This window comes from Bombus vancouverensis, chromosome 4 (genome assembly GCF_051014615.1).
Source record: "Bombus vancouverensis nearcticus chromosome 4, iyBomVanc1_principal, whole genome shotgun sequence".
NCBI classification, from domain to species: domain Eukaryota; kingdom Metazoa; phylum Arthropoda; class Insecta; order Hymenoptera; family Apidae; genus Bombus; species Bombus vancouverensis.
This window is the reverse complement of record NC_134914.1, coordinates 1,409,811-1,427,194: the sequence shown is the minus strand read 5'-3', so window position 1 is coordinate 1,427,194 and position 17,384 is coordinate 1,409,811. Positions and strand designations below refer to the sequence as shown.

The following is a 17,384-nucleotide window of genomic DNA, read 5'->3' as shown; positions in this document are numbered from 1 at the left end:
TGTTACTGGCGCGTGTTACCTGGACTGGACTCGGATTGTTGCCTGGTACTCACCGTCGACTCGACTTGACTGCTCACTTGCGACTTTCTGTGTGTCGAGCTTTCCTCGTTTCCCTCTTTTATATGTGTTATGTTCTATTTAGTCGCCGACGAGAAGGTATTAACCACTAGATTCACAATTTAAATTAATTTTTGCTTTCATTTCTCAAAAATACTTGTTATTACTGAAAATTCTCAACGCGAGAATTGATTGTAATTTTAATAAATAAATAAAAAAAAAAAAATACTTGTTCAATTTATGGATACTGAAACGCTTTAACTTATTAACTAAAGTTTACTGTTTGATTTGTGGACAGTGCAATGCTCCAATGCTCTTCTTTTTTAATTCTGAACGTTGTGATCTCTAGCAGACAGGATGGGGGATTGCATGAGTAATCTTGAGAACGAGATAGATAAAATATCTTTATATTTTAAATATATTTTTTTTATATTTTATATTTTAAAACGTATTATCTAATAATAGATGACGATTATGTGTACAATAAAACCTCGAACAGTTGTTTGACTATTCATATTTAATTTGAATTAGCAAGATATATGTATTTAAGTTAAGGGGGTATTCTGGTCTAGAGGCATGAATTTCGGGCGAGTTTTGAAGCTCTGTACAAGCGAAACAAAAAATGTTTTTGCTATCCTTCTTTTTAGCATTTGTTTATTGATATTTCGAGATTACGTAATATTATTAGGCTGTGAACATAGAACCACCAGAGGACAGTAAGCGGTAAGCGGCAAAATTAACATTTGGAGCATTGGCATTGGTTGTACCATCGTTTATTTTTTCGCTTACTGCTCGATATGTTCGCGGTTTTATGCATTTATTATTTTTTATGTTTAGAGATATTGCAAAAAGTCAAGAATCTCTTGTTCCAGAAGAAACTTATTCTTGTGCGGACAACAAATTACAAAATAGAGGTATGTTATATTTTTCTCTGTTATTATATGTAATATTTATAAATTTAGCTAATGGCTTTGAAAAACAAAATGTTAGAAAGAATGTAGATCTTAATACAATTAAAATTTGATAAGAAATAACTGTAAACAAAAAATGTATGGTCGTAAAAACTTTGTAAATTTAATTTTATTAATTATTTTACTTAAATGAGATTATTCACGCATGAGACAAAATCAATACAATTTGGAAGAAGATACATAAAAATTGCGACAAGTAGTGATCCTTTTGAATAAATGGAGAGTTTTCTATAAGCCATTAAACGTAAAATTATGGTAAATTTACCATTGTAACAAATGAAAATAATTTCCTTACAAGTGAAGATGGTAATAGTACATTATATTCCAAAAAACTTTCTTTATATTTGAATAGTCTTGGAACTACGGAAATCATTGTTTTTAATTTTGTTCCCTTAGAGTTTACAAGAACTTCCGTTTCTATATACAACTTAAACTAACGTATTTATATCTAACTTAAGACTAGACTCCATTATTCGCATTTACGCAATATTTATGATTTGTACAACTATTACATTACTATTGTGTTCGCAATGTTTATAACTTTATCGCTTTTATCACCACTCGCTTCGCCATCAGTTTCTTCTACCTTCTTCCCTTCCCCGCTTCATTTTCTTCTATCTTATTCTATTTTTTATTTATCGCGATTCTACCTTACTTCCATCTACTACTTATTTTTGCTCTTTTTCTAACTTCTGCCTCCTATTTACTTTTCTCTTTCAATACCTATTTTTTTTTTTTTGTCTCTTTACCTTCTTATTCTTACCTTATCATCCAAATCTATTATTTGAATATAATACCCAAGCTTGTTTGAAATTATATTTCTCCCAATAGATTCTGGAGTGCAGTATTCCTGTTTTATTTTTCATTTGTTGTGAGATTGTGTCAGGAGAGAAAGGTTTTTAGAAGGGTTGGTTTAGGTAAGCTATGTGGGGAGTTGGTCTTTTTACATTTCATGGCATGTTAGGAGATTTATATTGTTTAGTTTCATTTTTGCTACAACATCTTCTTGTTTAAGGGAAGCATTTCAGAACTACCAATGTTCCTCCTCTATTCACTATCAATCATTTTATTCCTTTATCTATCACATATCCTGTAGTTACTGTATATATTATTCTACATTCACCTACAGAGAACTAATAACATCAAGTGTACCTCTTTTGTTTCTTTTTGTGTCCGTATTGATTAATATTTAATTTGTTTGTTTAAAATCTTATAGAAGTTTTTTGAGCTTCTTTTGAATGCTTTAGGAGATTAAGAGATGGTATATTAATATATTAAAACAAAGCCATTTGCTGAATTAGTTATTCATGATATAAATATTTAAATATATTAATTTAAGTTATTAAAACTTGCTACATATACTTTGTATTTTAGAAATGCAGTTATCTTCAGATTACATAGAAAGGTACTTAGGAAAGCTTGACATGATGCAAGAAAGCAAACTTATTCAGTTGAGACAAAGCATAAAGGAGTTAAGGGGAAGTTCAATACCTGGAGATGCGACTCTTCTAAGATTTTTAAGGGCTACTGAATTTTCAGTTGAGAAAGCAAAGGAAATGCTAACACAGACATTACATTGGAGGAAGAAACATCAAATTGATAAGCTACTTGAAGAATATGACATACCACAAGTAGTGAAAGATTATTTTCCTGGTGGTTGGCATCATTTTGATAAAGGTATCGTTTTTTTTAATTAATGTTTATAATGATAAAAATTTTTTATTATCTTCAAAATAATTAGATATTTTATAATTAATTATAGTATGAAGTAGATACCAAAAATCAATAATAAATGGTAATAATATTACCCTAGATATTTCATATATTTTTTAATAGCACATACTTTGTTACATTTGTCTATTACTTTTTTTATTGTATTATATATCTTAAAGACACACAAAGATATAAAATGATATTAATCAATAAGATAAACATTTTTTCGTAAAATATTATATATAGGATAAACTGAGATCGAAAGTAATAATTTTATTTTGAAATACGATTTTATAAAAGCTGTTAGGGTTAAAATTGTCAGTAAAGAATAGACGCGAGAAAAAATATCACAATTCCCTTTTAGTCTGAATTTTAATACTATATGAGGTCGATAATAATGCAATTGTAATTTTAAAAGATTTCAAACTATCCAATTAATCCTCAAACAGCGGGGGATATTAATTCTAATATATGGAAATACTACATGTTTATTACTTTCTAAGATATATTATTATATATTATGTATTTTTCTTCTTTTTTTTATTATTATTATTATTATGTTACGTCGGGCGACACTCTACCTAGACCAGGCCACACACCGCGGGCAAGATGGCAACCAGATGTCTTCGGGTCCTTACAGCGTACCCTCAATATTCTTAAGGACCCGTCATAAATCCCAGTAATTCGCTAGCTAAGGTCCTTCAGACCCAACAAACGTCTGTTTTCCGAATCATTTCTGAAGACTATTATCTACTACGGCTTGACAAGGGAAAGTTTTTTTTTTTTTTTTATTTATTTGTTGAAATTACAATCAATTCTCACGTTGGGAATTTTCAGTAATTTTTCTGGCGTGGCGCAGTGACATGGCTGTTTATTTACAATAAGTTAATACTTATTATAGATAGGTATAATTTATAAGTATTATAAATAAGTGCATATACTTAATTTGGATAATTAAATGAATCTAACGTTTAAGTGTAGCGGGTAGTGCCTCTTCAGCCTGCGAATCTGGTCCGTCGTATCGAGTAGTCCAGTGATTAGGGGGTTTCGGTGTTTGTTGACTCTTTTGCTATATCTGTCGCTATATTTTGCTATTTCCTCTTTGACTGTAGGTATCTTGAGGTCGCGATGGATGGTTTCGTTGGTAACATACCAAGGTGCGTCTATTAAGGCTCTTAGCGTTTTCGATTGGAATCGTTGTAGTATTTCGATGTTGGAGTTACTTGCTGTTCCCCATAGTTGGATTCCGTTGATCCAGACAGGTTTTATTACGGTCTTGTAGAGGGTAATTTTATTCTGTATGTTTAGTTTGGAGCGTCGGCCCGTGAGCCAATAGAGTTTTTTTAGTTTGTCCTTTAGTTGCTTCGTTTTATCTGAGATGTGTGTCTTCCACGTTAGTCTCCTGTCCAGGGTCATGCCCAGGTATCGGACTGTGTCCCTACTAGGAACTGTTGCATTGTTGATGGTGACCTGGGGGCAGGTTTGTTTTCGGAGCGTGAAGGTTACATGTGAGGATTTCTTTTCGTTGACTTTGAAGCCCCATTTGTGAAACCACTTTTCCATGGAGTCGAGACTTCGCTGGAGAGTGGATGAGGCTATTACCGGGTCTGCGTGGGTAGCTAATAGCGCTGTGTCGTCTGCAAATGTCGCTATTGTTATATCGTTTGATATGGGTAGGTCGGCAGTGTAGATGGAGTACAGTAGGGGTCCGAGGACACTACCTTGGGGTATGCCGGCTTCTATTGGGAATGTTGCGGAAGTGGCGTCTAGGCATTTGACCATGAATTGTCTATTGGTTAGGTAAGATTTTAGGATGGAGTAGTAGGGGTGAGGTAGGATCTTTTTAATCTTGTATAGTAGCCCTTCATGCCATACTTTGTCGAATGCCTGTTGGATGTCGAGGAAAACCGCTGAGCAATATTTTTTCTTTTCGAGTGTTTGGCTGATCGTATGAGTTAAGCGGTGGATTTGCTCTACTGTAGAATGATGTTTTCGGAAGCCGAATTGGTGATCTGGGAATGTTTTCAAGTTCTCTAGGATTGGAAGGAGTCGGTTCGTGAGCATCTTCTCGAATAGTTTGGACAGGGTAGGTAAAAGACTGATTGGGCGATAGGAGCAGGTTTCGTATATCGGTTTACCGGGTTTAGGGATGAGGGTAATTAATGAGATTTTCCAGGCCTTAGGATAGTGTTCCAGGCAAAGGATAGCATTAAAAATCGATGTGATGAGTGCTATCCCTTTTGTGGGAAGTTCCTTGATTGCTTTATTGCCTATTAGGTCGTGTCCTGCTGCTTTCTTGGGGTTTAGGCGACTGATTGTTTCTATAGTTTCTGCAGAGGAGAAGGGTTCGATAGGAGGGGACATTTGGAAGGGGGTGTGCAGGTATTCAGTAACGTCCGCGGCGGCTTTGGGGGAATGAGGTTTGAATACTTTTGACAAGTGTTTAGCGAACAGGTCGGCTTTTTCTGTAGGGCTTCGCGCCCATCCACCTTGCGGACGGCGGATAGGTGGGATTATTTGTGGGGGGCGTGTGAGTTTCCTGGAGGCCTTCCATAGTGAGTAGTTGGCGTCGGCTGTGGGGGATAAGCTGGCGAGGTATTTATGGAAACAGTCGTTTTTATAGTTTTTTAAGGTTCTGGATAGCTTTCTAGTTGCGTTGTTAAGTTTGCATTTGTCATCCGGTGTTCTATGGGTCTGCCATACTCTTCTTAGTCTACGTTTTTCTGCTATTTTTTTTAATATGTATTGGGGATATTCTTGTTTGCTGTTAGATGGCTTTGTCGGTGTGGAGAGGCGGATTGCGTTTATTATGCTCGTGTTTAAGTATTCCGAGGCTGCTTCGATTTCTTCCTTTGTTTTTAGTGGAGTGAAGGCTGAGGTTGAGTGTGTAAAGACTTCTCTGAAGAGCTGGCAGTTGGTGTGTTGATTGTGAATGGAGCCATTAGGTGTATTCTCGATGATTGTTGAACTGACTGTTGCTATCACGGGAGAATGATCAGAGGAGAGATCAGCCGAGGAGTTGATCTGGACGTGTCTTGATGAGATATTTTTAGTTACGAAGAAGTCGAGAAGGTCGGGTATTTTGTTGGTGTCAGTGGGCCAGTATGTGGATTCGTATGTGGTGAGGTAGTTGAGGTTGTTGTTTATTATGCTGTTTAAGAGGTTTTTGCCTCTTGCTGTAACCAGTCTGCTGCCCCATTGGATGTGCTTGGCGTTATAGTCTCCTCCAACTATGAATCTATTGCCCAGGGTGTCCAGGAAGTTATCAAAGTCTTCTTTGGCGATGGAGTGTCTGGGAGGGCAGTATACTGCTGAGGTGGTGATTGTGCCATGACAGTCTTCTATTGCTACGTTTGTTGCTTGGAGGTAGTCTTTCTGGAATGATAGAAGTTCGTAGTGCTTAATACTTGCTTTGATTATTATTCCGGTGCCACGGTGGGCCTTTCCGCTGGGGTGTTGGGTATGGTAGAATTTGTAACCATTTATTTTCAGGTAGTTCTTGTCGGTGAAGTGGGTTTCCGATACGAACATTACGTCGATTTGCTGGTGTTTTAAGAAGAGTTCTAGTTCAAGTTTGTGTTGCGCTAGACCGTTGGCGTTCCAGAGTGCTATGCGCCTTGGTTTTATTTTGAGTCGGGGCGTGCTAATTTTTCCACGATGAGTGTTAGTAGCGATAGCAAGTGATTTATTTGCTCTGATTGTTTCTCTATTAGCTTTTCAAGCCTTGAGGAGTTGTCTGTGTTAGGTGGGTTGGGGACACTGTTTTGGGGAAGATTCCTTTGGCTGCTCGGGTTATTTTGGATGCCTTGTACTGCTTGGGCATAGGAGGTTGAGGTGGAGATGAATTTGGTAGGACTGGGTGTTTGGTTGGTTGAGGGGGTTGGGGTAGTCGTGAATTTCGGCGGGCTGGGTGTTTGGTTGGATACCTCTTTTGCTCTAAGCTTAGGGTACCTGTTCGTGTATAGTGTTTTATATGCTGAGCAGCCTTTGTAGTTGGCAGGATGGTCCCCTTGACAGTGGATGCATTTCGCTGGGGTTTCCGGTGATTTGGCGCACTGGTCAGTGGAGTGAGTGCCTGTGCATTTAACGCAGCGGAAAGTATGGTTGCAGTATTTCTGCGTATGACCGTACCTTTGGTAACTTTTGCATTGCACTATTTCTCTTTTCACAAGCGGTGGTTCGATCTTTACTATCGCGTTCATTAGGCGACTGATGTTGTAGATTTCTTTATTGTTCGGCTTTTGTTTAATGTCTAGGAAGAAGAAGCTTCCTGTTTGAGTTGGTAGGTGTGGAAGTTGGCGTTCAGGGTCCTAAGTATCTTGGTGAGTTTTCTGTAAGCTTCTGGGTTCCTCGGCAGTATTTTTACTTTATTGTTACTTATCTTAAGGTTATATTTCTCCTTGCAGATATCTCTCTCTAGGGACTTGATCATTGTCTGTATGTCGATGACGTCGTCCACCAATATTGGTGGGGGAGGGGGGATTCTCTGTGAGTGTTGGTTTGGTGGCGGTTCTACGATTTCCATGGCGTCGTTTGAGGATTCCAATACGGCGAACCTGTTGTGAGTGTTTATTTGCGTTGTTGTTTCTATTTTCCTTTTCTTTGTAGTATTAGCGTCGTTGGTGCGGAGAGTTCTGCTACACTTCTGCCACGGGGGAGGTAGCGCGGGGTAGCTGCGAGTCTGCTCGGAGAGCCTGGTCGCGATTGCTGGGCCATCATCGAGCTAGTTAATTCGGAATGAATAACTAGTCGTGAGGCTATGAGGCTAGTATTCGGGTTGGGGTTAGGTGCCTAGGATTTTCTTCTCCCTAAAGGATAAGGGACACTTGGCTGTGTTCTCTTTCGACGGTTGGGCGACACGTGTTGTTTTCGGACTACGCTGGGCACTAGAGACACGTCTGCACGCTTCGGCACTCCACAGCGAACTGACAAGGGAAAGTTAGTTTTTCTCACGTACGATGCAATTTTCCTTCTACTAACCACTTTCTATCGAGGGCGGCTAAGACTCTTCCTAGTCCATCAACCTTCGTTTAACCAATTAACAACGAAGCCTATTTTCTTCACTCTCTTAGCCAAAATCGTCACCGACAAATCCGATGGTCCCATGTGCTAGACACACCCATCCTTAGCTTTCCTCCGCCACAGCATCGTCTCCGAACACCACTGATTTTCCATCCTTCGTACAGTCAACATCCTTTGACCGGAAATACACCCGTAGATCAGTCACTCACTCATCTTATGCATACGTACCAGCATAACTGTCTTCTTTACAAGTTGTTAGAATAAACGGTGATATATAACTTACTATACAGTGTTACATTCATTGAACTACCTCTGTTATCTTGACCGAAACAGGGGAACGACTATTTCGCGGCGTCGATTAACCGAATCGTAGCGAGAATTTACGCCTCTCGCTGACGCGTTTTCCTAGCGACCGCGTCTCTCCGCGAACGGTCGTAACAATTATTATCATTATTATCATTATGCAATAATATTAGAAACTATAACAATTTTATTTTTTTAGTGAATTGTAAATATTATCATATAAGTGTAAAAGGTTCACGCTGGATCTAGGATAACAGTGCGGGAAAAATATGCTCGTCGAAGTTCTTCACTTACAAATTTAATCTTTCTTTTCGTTCTTTGCTTTTTAATCTTTGTTTCTATATTTACTTTTGTTATTATATCCCTTGTGATTATACATTTGATAAAGTTTGATCTTACATTTCACTATCTACCTCGGTAATATCACAATACTCTGAAAAGGATTATTATCATTAATTTAACCACGAAGCATAAAGTTAAGCGTTCTTCATTGTTTTTCGTAATTTATGTTTGCTTATTAAATTTTGCACTTCGTATAAATCTCATCTCAAATCTGTTACCACCATAAAGTGGAGCTCTTAAATGTCTAATTTTGTTATGTATCTATCTTTAATTTTTACGAGACATAGACCATTAATAGCATAAAATTTCATATTATACAATTTACTTTCGTTCATCAAACATATTTCGTCCATAATTTGCATTGTTTTTAATATTACCATTAGTCTTGTCACGTATAATATTTATATCTAACTGTTCAAAATCAGTTGCAGACATTTCTTTTATTAAAGGTAAATTTATTTTTCGCCCAATTAGTAATTCAGCAGGAGCATATGTATTGGGTACTTCTATACCACGAACAATTTATTGTCAATTGAATATCAGCCAATCTATATTGCCAACCTTTACTATAGCCACTTTCAGTTACCGATAATTGGTTCTTTAAGAAACTTATTACCTTTTCAATTCGATAATTTGGCTTACGGTGATTATAAAATGTAATTCAATATGGTTTTCTTCACAGAGTCATTTAATATTCTGCCACAGAAAAAAAAAGACCTTGATACGATTGATGATGCGATTGGACGTTTTAAACATATGTTGGAATTCAGGTAGGGAATAACTCGTAATTACAGAATGACGGTATTTATTCTGTAACACAGGTACACAATATGTATTGTAACACTGAACTTGTAATGGCAAGTAATAAGTTCGAATCTCACTTGGTGACATTCGGATAGAATCTGACGTGCAGGAAAGATGTTGGCGAAAGGGCGGATTCTTATCGGTGGGATATTTTCCATAGTAGGTTTGCTAGTCTTCTTGATATAGGACACGGGTTTCCACCGTTTGGCTATAGGCGTAACCGTTCGTAGTTTTCTCTTCTCCAGTTGCCGCACTTTCTCCGGAGCACTGTTTCACACGCCCGTTTAGCTCGGCTGCTCGGGCAGAACTGCTACAGAGTTTAACAAAGAATTTTCATGCTATTGACCATTCATTTGCGTACACGTTCGAACGTCCCTTGTGATAGGCTCTTCTTATTATTTTATTTACATCATTCTTAACAATATGAGTAAAACTAACGTAGAAAAAATTAGTTATTGGTATACTACTTGTAGCAGACTGCAGAACTAAAAAGATGGCAGGAAATAGTGTGAAATTAAAAATTTTGGCGGGTTTAAAAAAATGTGTTTTTTAAAAAGAAAGAATATACTTTAAGGTGCTATAACAATTATTTAAATAAACTTTTTGACGAACCTTTAGGGCACTCAGGATCCTCTCCTTGCCTCTCAACACTACTCTTACTACAAGAAATGTAATAGCAGCAAAAATATATTAAGAGCTTTATAATAGATTTAATAATAATAGTTTTAGCTAAGGGAATTATTTACCTTTGCCCCTTGTATTTTGAGCTATGAAAAAAGTACATCTGCTTCAAGAGGCTAATTAGAATACTTCCTATGATATACATTGCCACATTAAGAATCAAATACTTTCCAATCAGCTAGAACCTCGGCGAGGCAGCCAGCTACTCTCGTTAAAGAACTGAAAACGATGCGTCGCGAGTTCGAACCCTCGGCAGCGAACCTTCCCAAAAAAGAACGGAAAAACCAAATTTTCTCTTACAACATTACAAACAGGCAAGCGGCCATGCCCCTCTCTTGCTTGTGCTGTGAATGTACTTTCTGGGAGTAACTTGGTTTAATTAAACGTGCTTGGTGTTTAAGCACACAGGGGCCCGACGATCAACTCGCACACACTGGCCTACTGTCGGCCCGCCCGTGGAGGTTTTAGCCGGTAAGAATCCGGCACTACCTTCTGCCCACCTGCGTAGGATGGTAAGGTGTCTATGAAGATTTCCTCCACGTAAAAAAAAAAGAAACTTTTTTTGTAGTATGAAAGGAGAGACGTTTAACACTCCCGTAAATAAGGGTGGTACACATATATAAATGGTAAGGCACTGTCGCCTTTCGGCGGCACTTAGCAAATCTTTTTGGAAGGACCGCGGAGGGCTTCCGCTATTCTTCCGGAAAACGCAGGTGCTAATAATTTTTCCTTTTGAGCATTGGATTTCGAACAATATATTAGATGCGAATCTAGATGTTTGATTCATTGACATCATGTAATCAAAAACGAAATAGATAAAAAAATTTGATATACAACAGAATTACTGAGTAAACTTACACTATTAATTACCAAATTCCAGACTTGAACAACATAATCATAGGTAAAACTTGGATACATACTGGTAGTTAGAAAGTGGCGCCTAGCGACATTCTGCATCAACTTCAGTAAACATATTTCTTTGAATGATGAAATTAAAAATGTTATACGAGTAGCGATAATACCGTAAACAGTTTAAAATGTAATTAGACATTATGTTACCTATAAGCTTGTAAAAACTTTCTATTTGTAAATTGATTGATCAACCTGATTTTCGTATGCTCTAAGAAAGCATAAAATAGTCAATGCTGTTATTGTCATTAAATATAAGAAACTATAATCTGTGAGTACACTAATTTTAAAGATTGGATTCGTTATTTACTTTAAAAACAATTTTTTTGTATTCGTTAAATATATATAAAAGCATGCTTCAAAATTCAATAACTTTATTTCTTTCTTTGCATTGTAAAAAAAATCACAAAAAGACGCTGTTTTAGAACGTTGTAATTCAGGACACCCCCTTAAGGTCCAAGGGCTGTCTTCGACGAAGTACCCTAATACCAATGTGACCTAGTCGCATTCTCGGGGAGACGATGTATCGTTCGATTACCTTGAAATCAGTTGTTTGAAGTTCAATAGTATGGGAACTGTTTGCATCTTGTTCAGTGCGGTATTTGTATCAATCGCTCGTATATTCGACCGCTAGCGAGTTAGACAGACTCGTTGTCGTCGTAGCCCTCTAGTGTTGGCAGTTGGTACCAGCGGATCGCCCGGGAGGTGTTGCGCCGCGTTGATGCCTCGACCTGTCGGCATCCTATTGATACCGATCCGCCACAATAATAATCGAGATAATTGAACTCATCTAGATTTTTGTTTGCGTATTTAAGTCGGTTAGATCTATGTTTCATAATTTTATTGGCTGTAGGAATTTCGGATCCAACCGATGCACGTGAGGCGAAGCGATGCAACAATCACTGTCCGTAATATTAATTGTAGAGATATAGTACGTCATGTCTTTATCTGTCATACCTTTTTGGTTCTACTGTATGGAAATTAATGTAACTTTTATATAGTCCTTGTAGATATAGTATTCCGGTTTGTTGTAAGATTATATCCTTCGTGTTCTTCGTCTCCCCCGCAAAGAATGGTAAGAGTTGTTGGTTGTGTGTTACGTAGATCGAATGATTGTGTGACCGGGAGGGCTGTACACCGCGGGGTCCCGCAGGGTTCGGTGTTGGGTCCGTTGCTATGGAACATCGCGTACGACGCAGTGCTTCGGACGCCGATGCCTTCGAAATCGGCACTGGCGTGCTACGCCGACGACACGTTGGTGCTGGTCTGGGGCACGGTATGGGGTAGAACCGTCCGCCTGGCGGAGCTGGCGGTGGCCTGCGTGGTCACCGAGATCAAGGGATTGGGACTGAGGGTGTCCCTTGAGAAGTCCGAGGCAATGTGGTTTTGCCGCAAGGCCGATCACGGGACGCCTCCAGCGGGTTATTAATTAAAAGATTTTAGTTAATCTTAATTAAAAAGATTTTAATTAATCTTAATTAAAAAAACAAAAAAGAAAAAAAAGAATATACTGCGATCGCTGTTCTGATTAAACGTTCGAACGTCGGAACTCACTGTGTAGCTTTTATCTCTGTTCTGGGCTGATAACTGCTGCTGGATCTATGTGCGGGTTTCAAAAGTTGTAGAATGTGAATCTTGCCTCCGTTTGTAATTTTATCTTCGGTTCGATGTCACAATTTAAATTGTAAACCACGAATAGCGCGATATTATTCATTTCAGAGTTCCAACAAATTTCGCAGAATGTCGAATCCAATGTTTATTCTAGTATACGATATTTATTCTATCACCGAACTTGTAACGACAGGGAGTGAGTTCAAATTTCGTTCGGTAACGTTCGGATAAAATCTGATACGAAACGATGTTGGTAAGAGCACTGATTTTAGAAATGAGACTATTGGTTCGTGAAATTTATTGGATAATTTATCATTTATTTCCAAGTTGTTCTACTCTTGTTCTACGTCGTTCCAAGGAAATGATTTATCTCAAAAGGTGATAACCCCAAAAAAGTGAATTTTTGATCAGTCCCCTTTTTTTGAAAATCGAACATGTAATAATTTAGGAAATAATTTGGGAAAGCTGTACCCATAAAACAATGGACATTTCTCTTCATTTTAACAGTAATTTTATACAGTAAAGGATCCTTCTTTGGAACACGTATTTACACCTCTAGAACTAACCAGAATACAAATTTGGAAACCGAAACATAAATATAAAGGATAACTTTATTATCGACGCCATTCGTTGACGATATTTGTCAATTTTTTCAGGAACGGAAATTGTTCCAGGCTTGCCTGTTTTGAACAATTACCTACGCCACTAGAACAACTATATTATATTTTTTTTTTTTTTTTTTAGACCTTGTTTACGTGGAAGCCGTCTGTTGGAACTTTTTAGGCTATCTTGGATATAATAGTCCGATAAGGCCTCCGCCATGGGTCCCCATCCAACGTGACGCAAAATTCCTCCCATCCTTTTTTTTTTATTTTCGCGAATCTTCTTACTAAGCTCTTTTCTTTAAATTCTAAATTCCTCAATCAATTCTTATTTTCAGCTCTCTGAACTTTAAAGTTTAAACACCTCCCGCCTAAGTATCTTTGGGTCTTCACACCACCAATAGTTTCTACATTTTTTCTTATAGGAGGATAAACTTTTTTTAACTCGGAGGCACATGTCGTTTCTACAGTAAGGAAACATTCTGCATGTGCCTCTTTGTCGTTTGAATTATGAATAAATAAGTTCTGATAATTGAAGTCAAATTTTAAAATAAATTTATCTGTATCCATTTCCTTCGTTGAGTATTTAAAATTATCGACATTACGTCTCGTCTTAATAGTTTCAAGATCATGTAAAGCATAAGTATAGTCCGAGTTGACAACGTGTTAAGTATTTTATTTCCCTTGTGTTTCTTTGCCAGTCCTTCATTGGTACTGATTATATCCAGAGAGCTAGTTCTTTCATTCTTGTAAAATGTGTACCTTTTATTTATTCCAATGGGTACAATCCCGTTTTTATTTAGCATATCCAATGATATGTTCTCCTACGATCCGTTTTAATGCTACCCCATGCGGTAGACTTGGCATTAAAGTCCCCTGCGATCATCATCGTACGATGGCTTCTCTTAGATGTTTTAATCGTGGAGTTCAGTTCATTAAGGTAAACATTGAACTGCTAATCCCCACTCTAATTCCCACGAGTCCCTTTTTTATATCCAGGGTGCTATCATCCGGATATTTTCCTTCGAATAATGTGATCTATAGGGAAGCATCCCCTTTGTCATCGTTGTATCAGTATGCCTCTTGTTGGTATGATTCCGAGATGAACACCACATCCACTTTAGGCATACTGGTACATCAAATCTTGTGCCAGTTGGCAGCGATTTAGGTTTATTTGGAAGATTTTAGTCTTGACCCGCTAATGAACCCGTAACGTAATTTTGATTTTGCCTTATATCACTAACCTGTTTGATCGTATGTCTGTATGTAGGAAATGCCAGTGAACCTGTCACGTGTTTTATATTGACTATCCCTGTCTCATTGCACATAGCACAACCTGGTTCATTTTTGCAATTCGAAATATTATGGTCACTGCTACCACATTCCCTGACTTACAGCCCTACATTGGTTAGTCGTATGTCCAATCATATGATATCTGTAACATTTTTTAATTTTGGGTATTATCCTTGTTGTAGCGATTGTTAATCCTGTTCTAATTTTTATTGTTTTATCGTCATCCAGCGTACATGAGGATGGTATTACTGCAATCGCTTGCTACGTCCCCCATTGCGTTGTTCTGATCATTTTTATATCGACCCAGCTTTCTTCCTTAATTTTCGTAATTAAACTTATTACTGAGTTCCTTTATTAATTCCTCCTTGGTTAACAGCGGATCTATATTTTTCATCTCTAAGGATTCTGTCCTGTAGTAGTATCAGCTGAAGTCTTTCTTCAGTCATCCTTCCTTTATCACCTTTGCCGCTGATATTCTGTATTTTAATTCAGTTAAAATATCCCCCGCTTGGCTTTTTTAAGTACACTTAGACTCCCTCGGTGCCTCCCTGCCTGTCATTAAAATTTTGTATGTTTCGATTCACTGAACAGTTTCCTCTACTTTTACAACAATTGCTTTCGGTCTATTTCTTCTGCTAGTTATCTCTCCTTCTATTCTCTCTTTTACCTTTCTAATACTATTTACCATCTTCGAAGTTTCATCTGTATAGCGTGACGATGTCTGTCATTGTAGTTCTGCTTTCGGAGATTACTCTCTTGTCCGTCCTACGACTCGTTGTCTTTCTTCTCCTTGGCTTGTTTGTCCATTCAATCAGTGATGTAGCATACCCGTCTATCGTCCTTTCAATTTTACCTATCTCCGAGTCCTTTTTTTACATCAGATGTATTCGTTTTTTTCTTTTTTTTTAGGCTACCAATACTTTCCACTGCATCCATCAGTATCTGGGTTAGACGTCTCAGCTCACCTACTTTTATAATTATTGACTCCTCGTCATCTACTAGTGTGGTTTTATCATCCTTTCCACTATCTAGTACATCTTTACCGCTCGTTGATTGTTTGACTCTTGCGTTATTTATATTATTTATATTTATTTATATTATGCATCATGGCCGTCCTGTTCAAGTCAGACTTTTCTTTCATTCGTTTCGATGAATCAGTGTGCTATAGTTACGCCACTAGAACAACCTGGATTCGTGTAACAAAAGAAGAAACCTTTACTTCATAATATTGCTATTAAAATGAAGAAAAATGTCCATTGTTTTATAGATACAGATTTTTCAAGTTATTTCCTAAACTAAATATAATATTGAAATATTACTTTGAAACGATGTTTGGAACAATTAGGACAATCCAGAATAATTTTTACGACGTTTAAAAAGGGACAAAAATTAATTTTTTGGGGGGCTTATTTCTAGAACCTTTCGAGATAAATAATTATTTCTTTGGAACGATGTAGGACAAACGTAGAATAACTAGTATCAACAACAAAAAGTTCGAGATTTAAAAAATGGGAGTTAACCTCATATATTATAGATTAAGCCAGCCAGGAAACAATACTGACGTGTACGCTACCACAGATGCACAATTAAATTTAGACAGAATTCATTGTAGTGATATCGACATTTTTTTGCGAGTATTCGTTTAGTTACTTAAAAATTTGATTTCTGTAACATATTTGAAAACCGGATATGAGGTAGTTTTTCCGAATAGTTTTACCGAAAACAACTTATTTGAAATTGAAGATTTTGCATTTGACAATTATTACAAATGTAAGGGAAAAGTTCCAAGAACGATATTTTGTACAATGAGAATATGAAAATGATACATAAGAATGCGAAATGAGAATATAGTGATGGTAGCGATGATAGTGAACTATACGTATAACGACAAGAAAATGCGTGTGTAACAGAAATGCCATATCTATAATAATTATTTCTAATCTTTAAGAACAGTACGTTTTGAATTTCATAACACAAGGTTTTGAAGAATTTTCAGTCAAACATTTTTTCATTTTCTTTACTTTTTTCTCGAAACTATCTTTTGCATATTCATAAGCATGTTCAATAAAAATAGAAGAAATGAAGTACATATACTATGGTCTTAATTATTTTATAATAGATTAATATTGTAAATAGACGAATTCTTTCTGTCTTCATTAGTGTTTATAAAGTTAATTTTCAATTCAATATATATTTCTTCATATGCATTTTACAAGAAAGGTCTTATAAGTGTAAATTTAAATAACGATATCTTTATTAATTTGTAGATGGTCAACCTTTATATATTTTAAGAATGGGACAAATGGATGTAAAGGGATTATTGAAATCTATCGGGGAAGATGACTTGCTGTTGCTGGTAAGTTTCATTTGTATAATAACATTATACGCAGCATTATACAGTACACATCATGTAAAAATAACAGTTTATATTATTTATATATTTTATAGGTTTCCACAATATTCATAATTAATATTGCCATTGTAGGTACTACATATTTGCGAAGAAGGACTGGTTCTTATGGAAGAAGCAACTGCTGTTTCTGGCCATCCAGTTTCGCAGTGGTGTTTATTAATAGATCTTGAAGGTCTAAATATGCGTCACTTATGGAGACCTGGTATAAAGGTATAAAATCTATTTAATATACTTTAATATTTTTTCAAACAACAGTTTAATAAGTACATGTATGCTACTCATACACATACATATACATATATCTTATTTGAATACATACAAAATCAATAAATGTGTTTCTTATATTAATCATCCCATAAATAATATTAAAATTACACCATATATAACTTAAGTGCAAAATATTAGTACTTATATTTATTTTTAATGATCATCAATGTATTGTTTCTTATAATATTTATTTATTTCTTATGTAATTTTTTAATTCATAAGCCAACATTTTCTAGTACTTTAAATATAAGAAAAAATCATTTAATACTGATTCTAAGGACCACTAGTAATATAATTAATATACTATACTATAGTAGTAAGTATAATTTACATGGATTATAAATCGTGGAATTCCCAGAACACAATTAACATTATCATAGTGGAATGTAATTTTTT

General features: G+C 36.4%; 1 protein-coding gene and 1 non-coding gene across 2 annotated transcripts in view; both read left to right on the top strand.

Moving 5' to 3' along the window:
* retm (real-time) overlaps positions 1-17,384 on the top strand; it is a 50,881-nt gene that overhangs the window by 17,295 nt on the left and 16,202 nt on the right. Inside the window, exons 7-10 of the mRNA XM_033342922.2 lie at positions 895-971; positions 2,403-2,705; positions 16,576-16,664; positions 16,794-16,931. Coding sequence (XP_033198813.1) covers positions 895-971; positions 2,403-2,705; positions 16,576-16,664; positions 16,794-16,931 — 607 coding nt within the window. The remainder of the gene's footprint in view (positions 1-894; positions 972-2,402; positions 2,706-16,575; positions 16,665-16,793; positions 16,932-17,384) is intronic.
* LOC117161445 (U6atac minor spliceosomal RNA) lies at positions 10,456-10,563 on the top strand. Its single transcript, XR_004465022.1, has one exon. It is a non-coding gene; the product is annotated as a U6atac minor spliceosomal RNA (small nuclear RNA).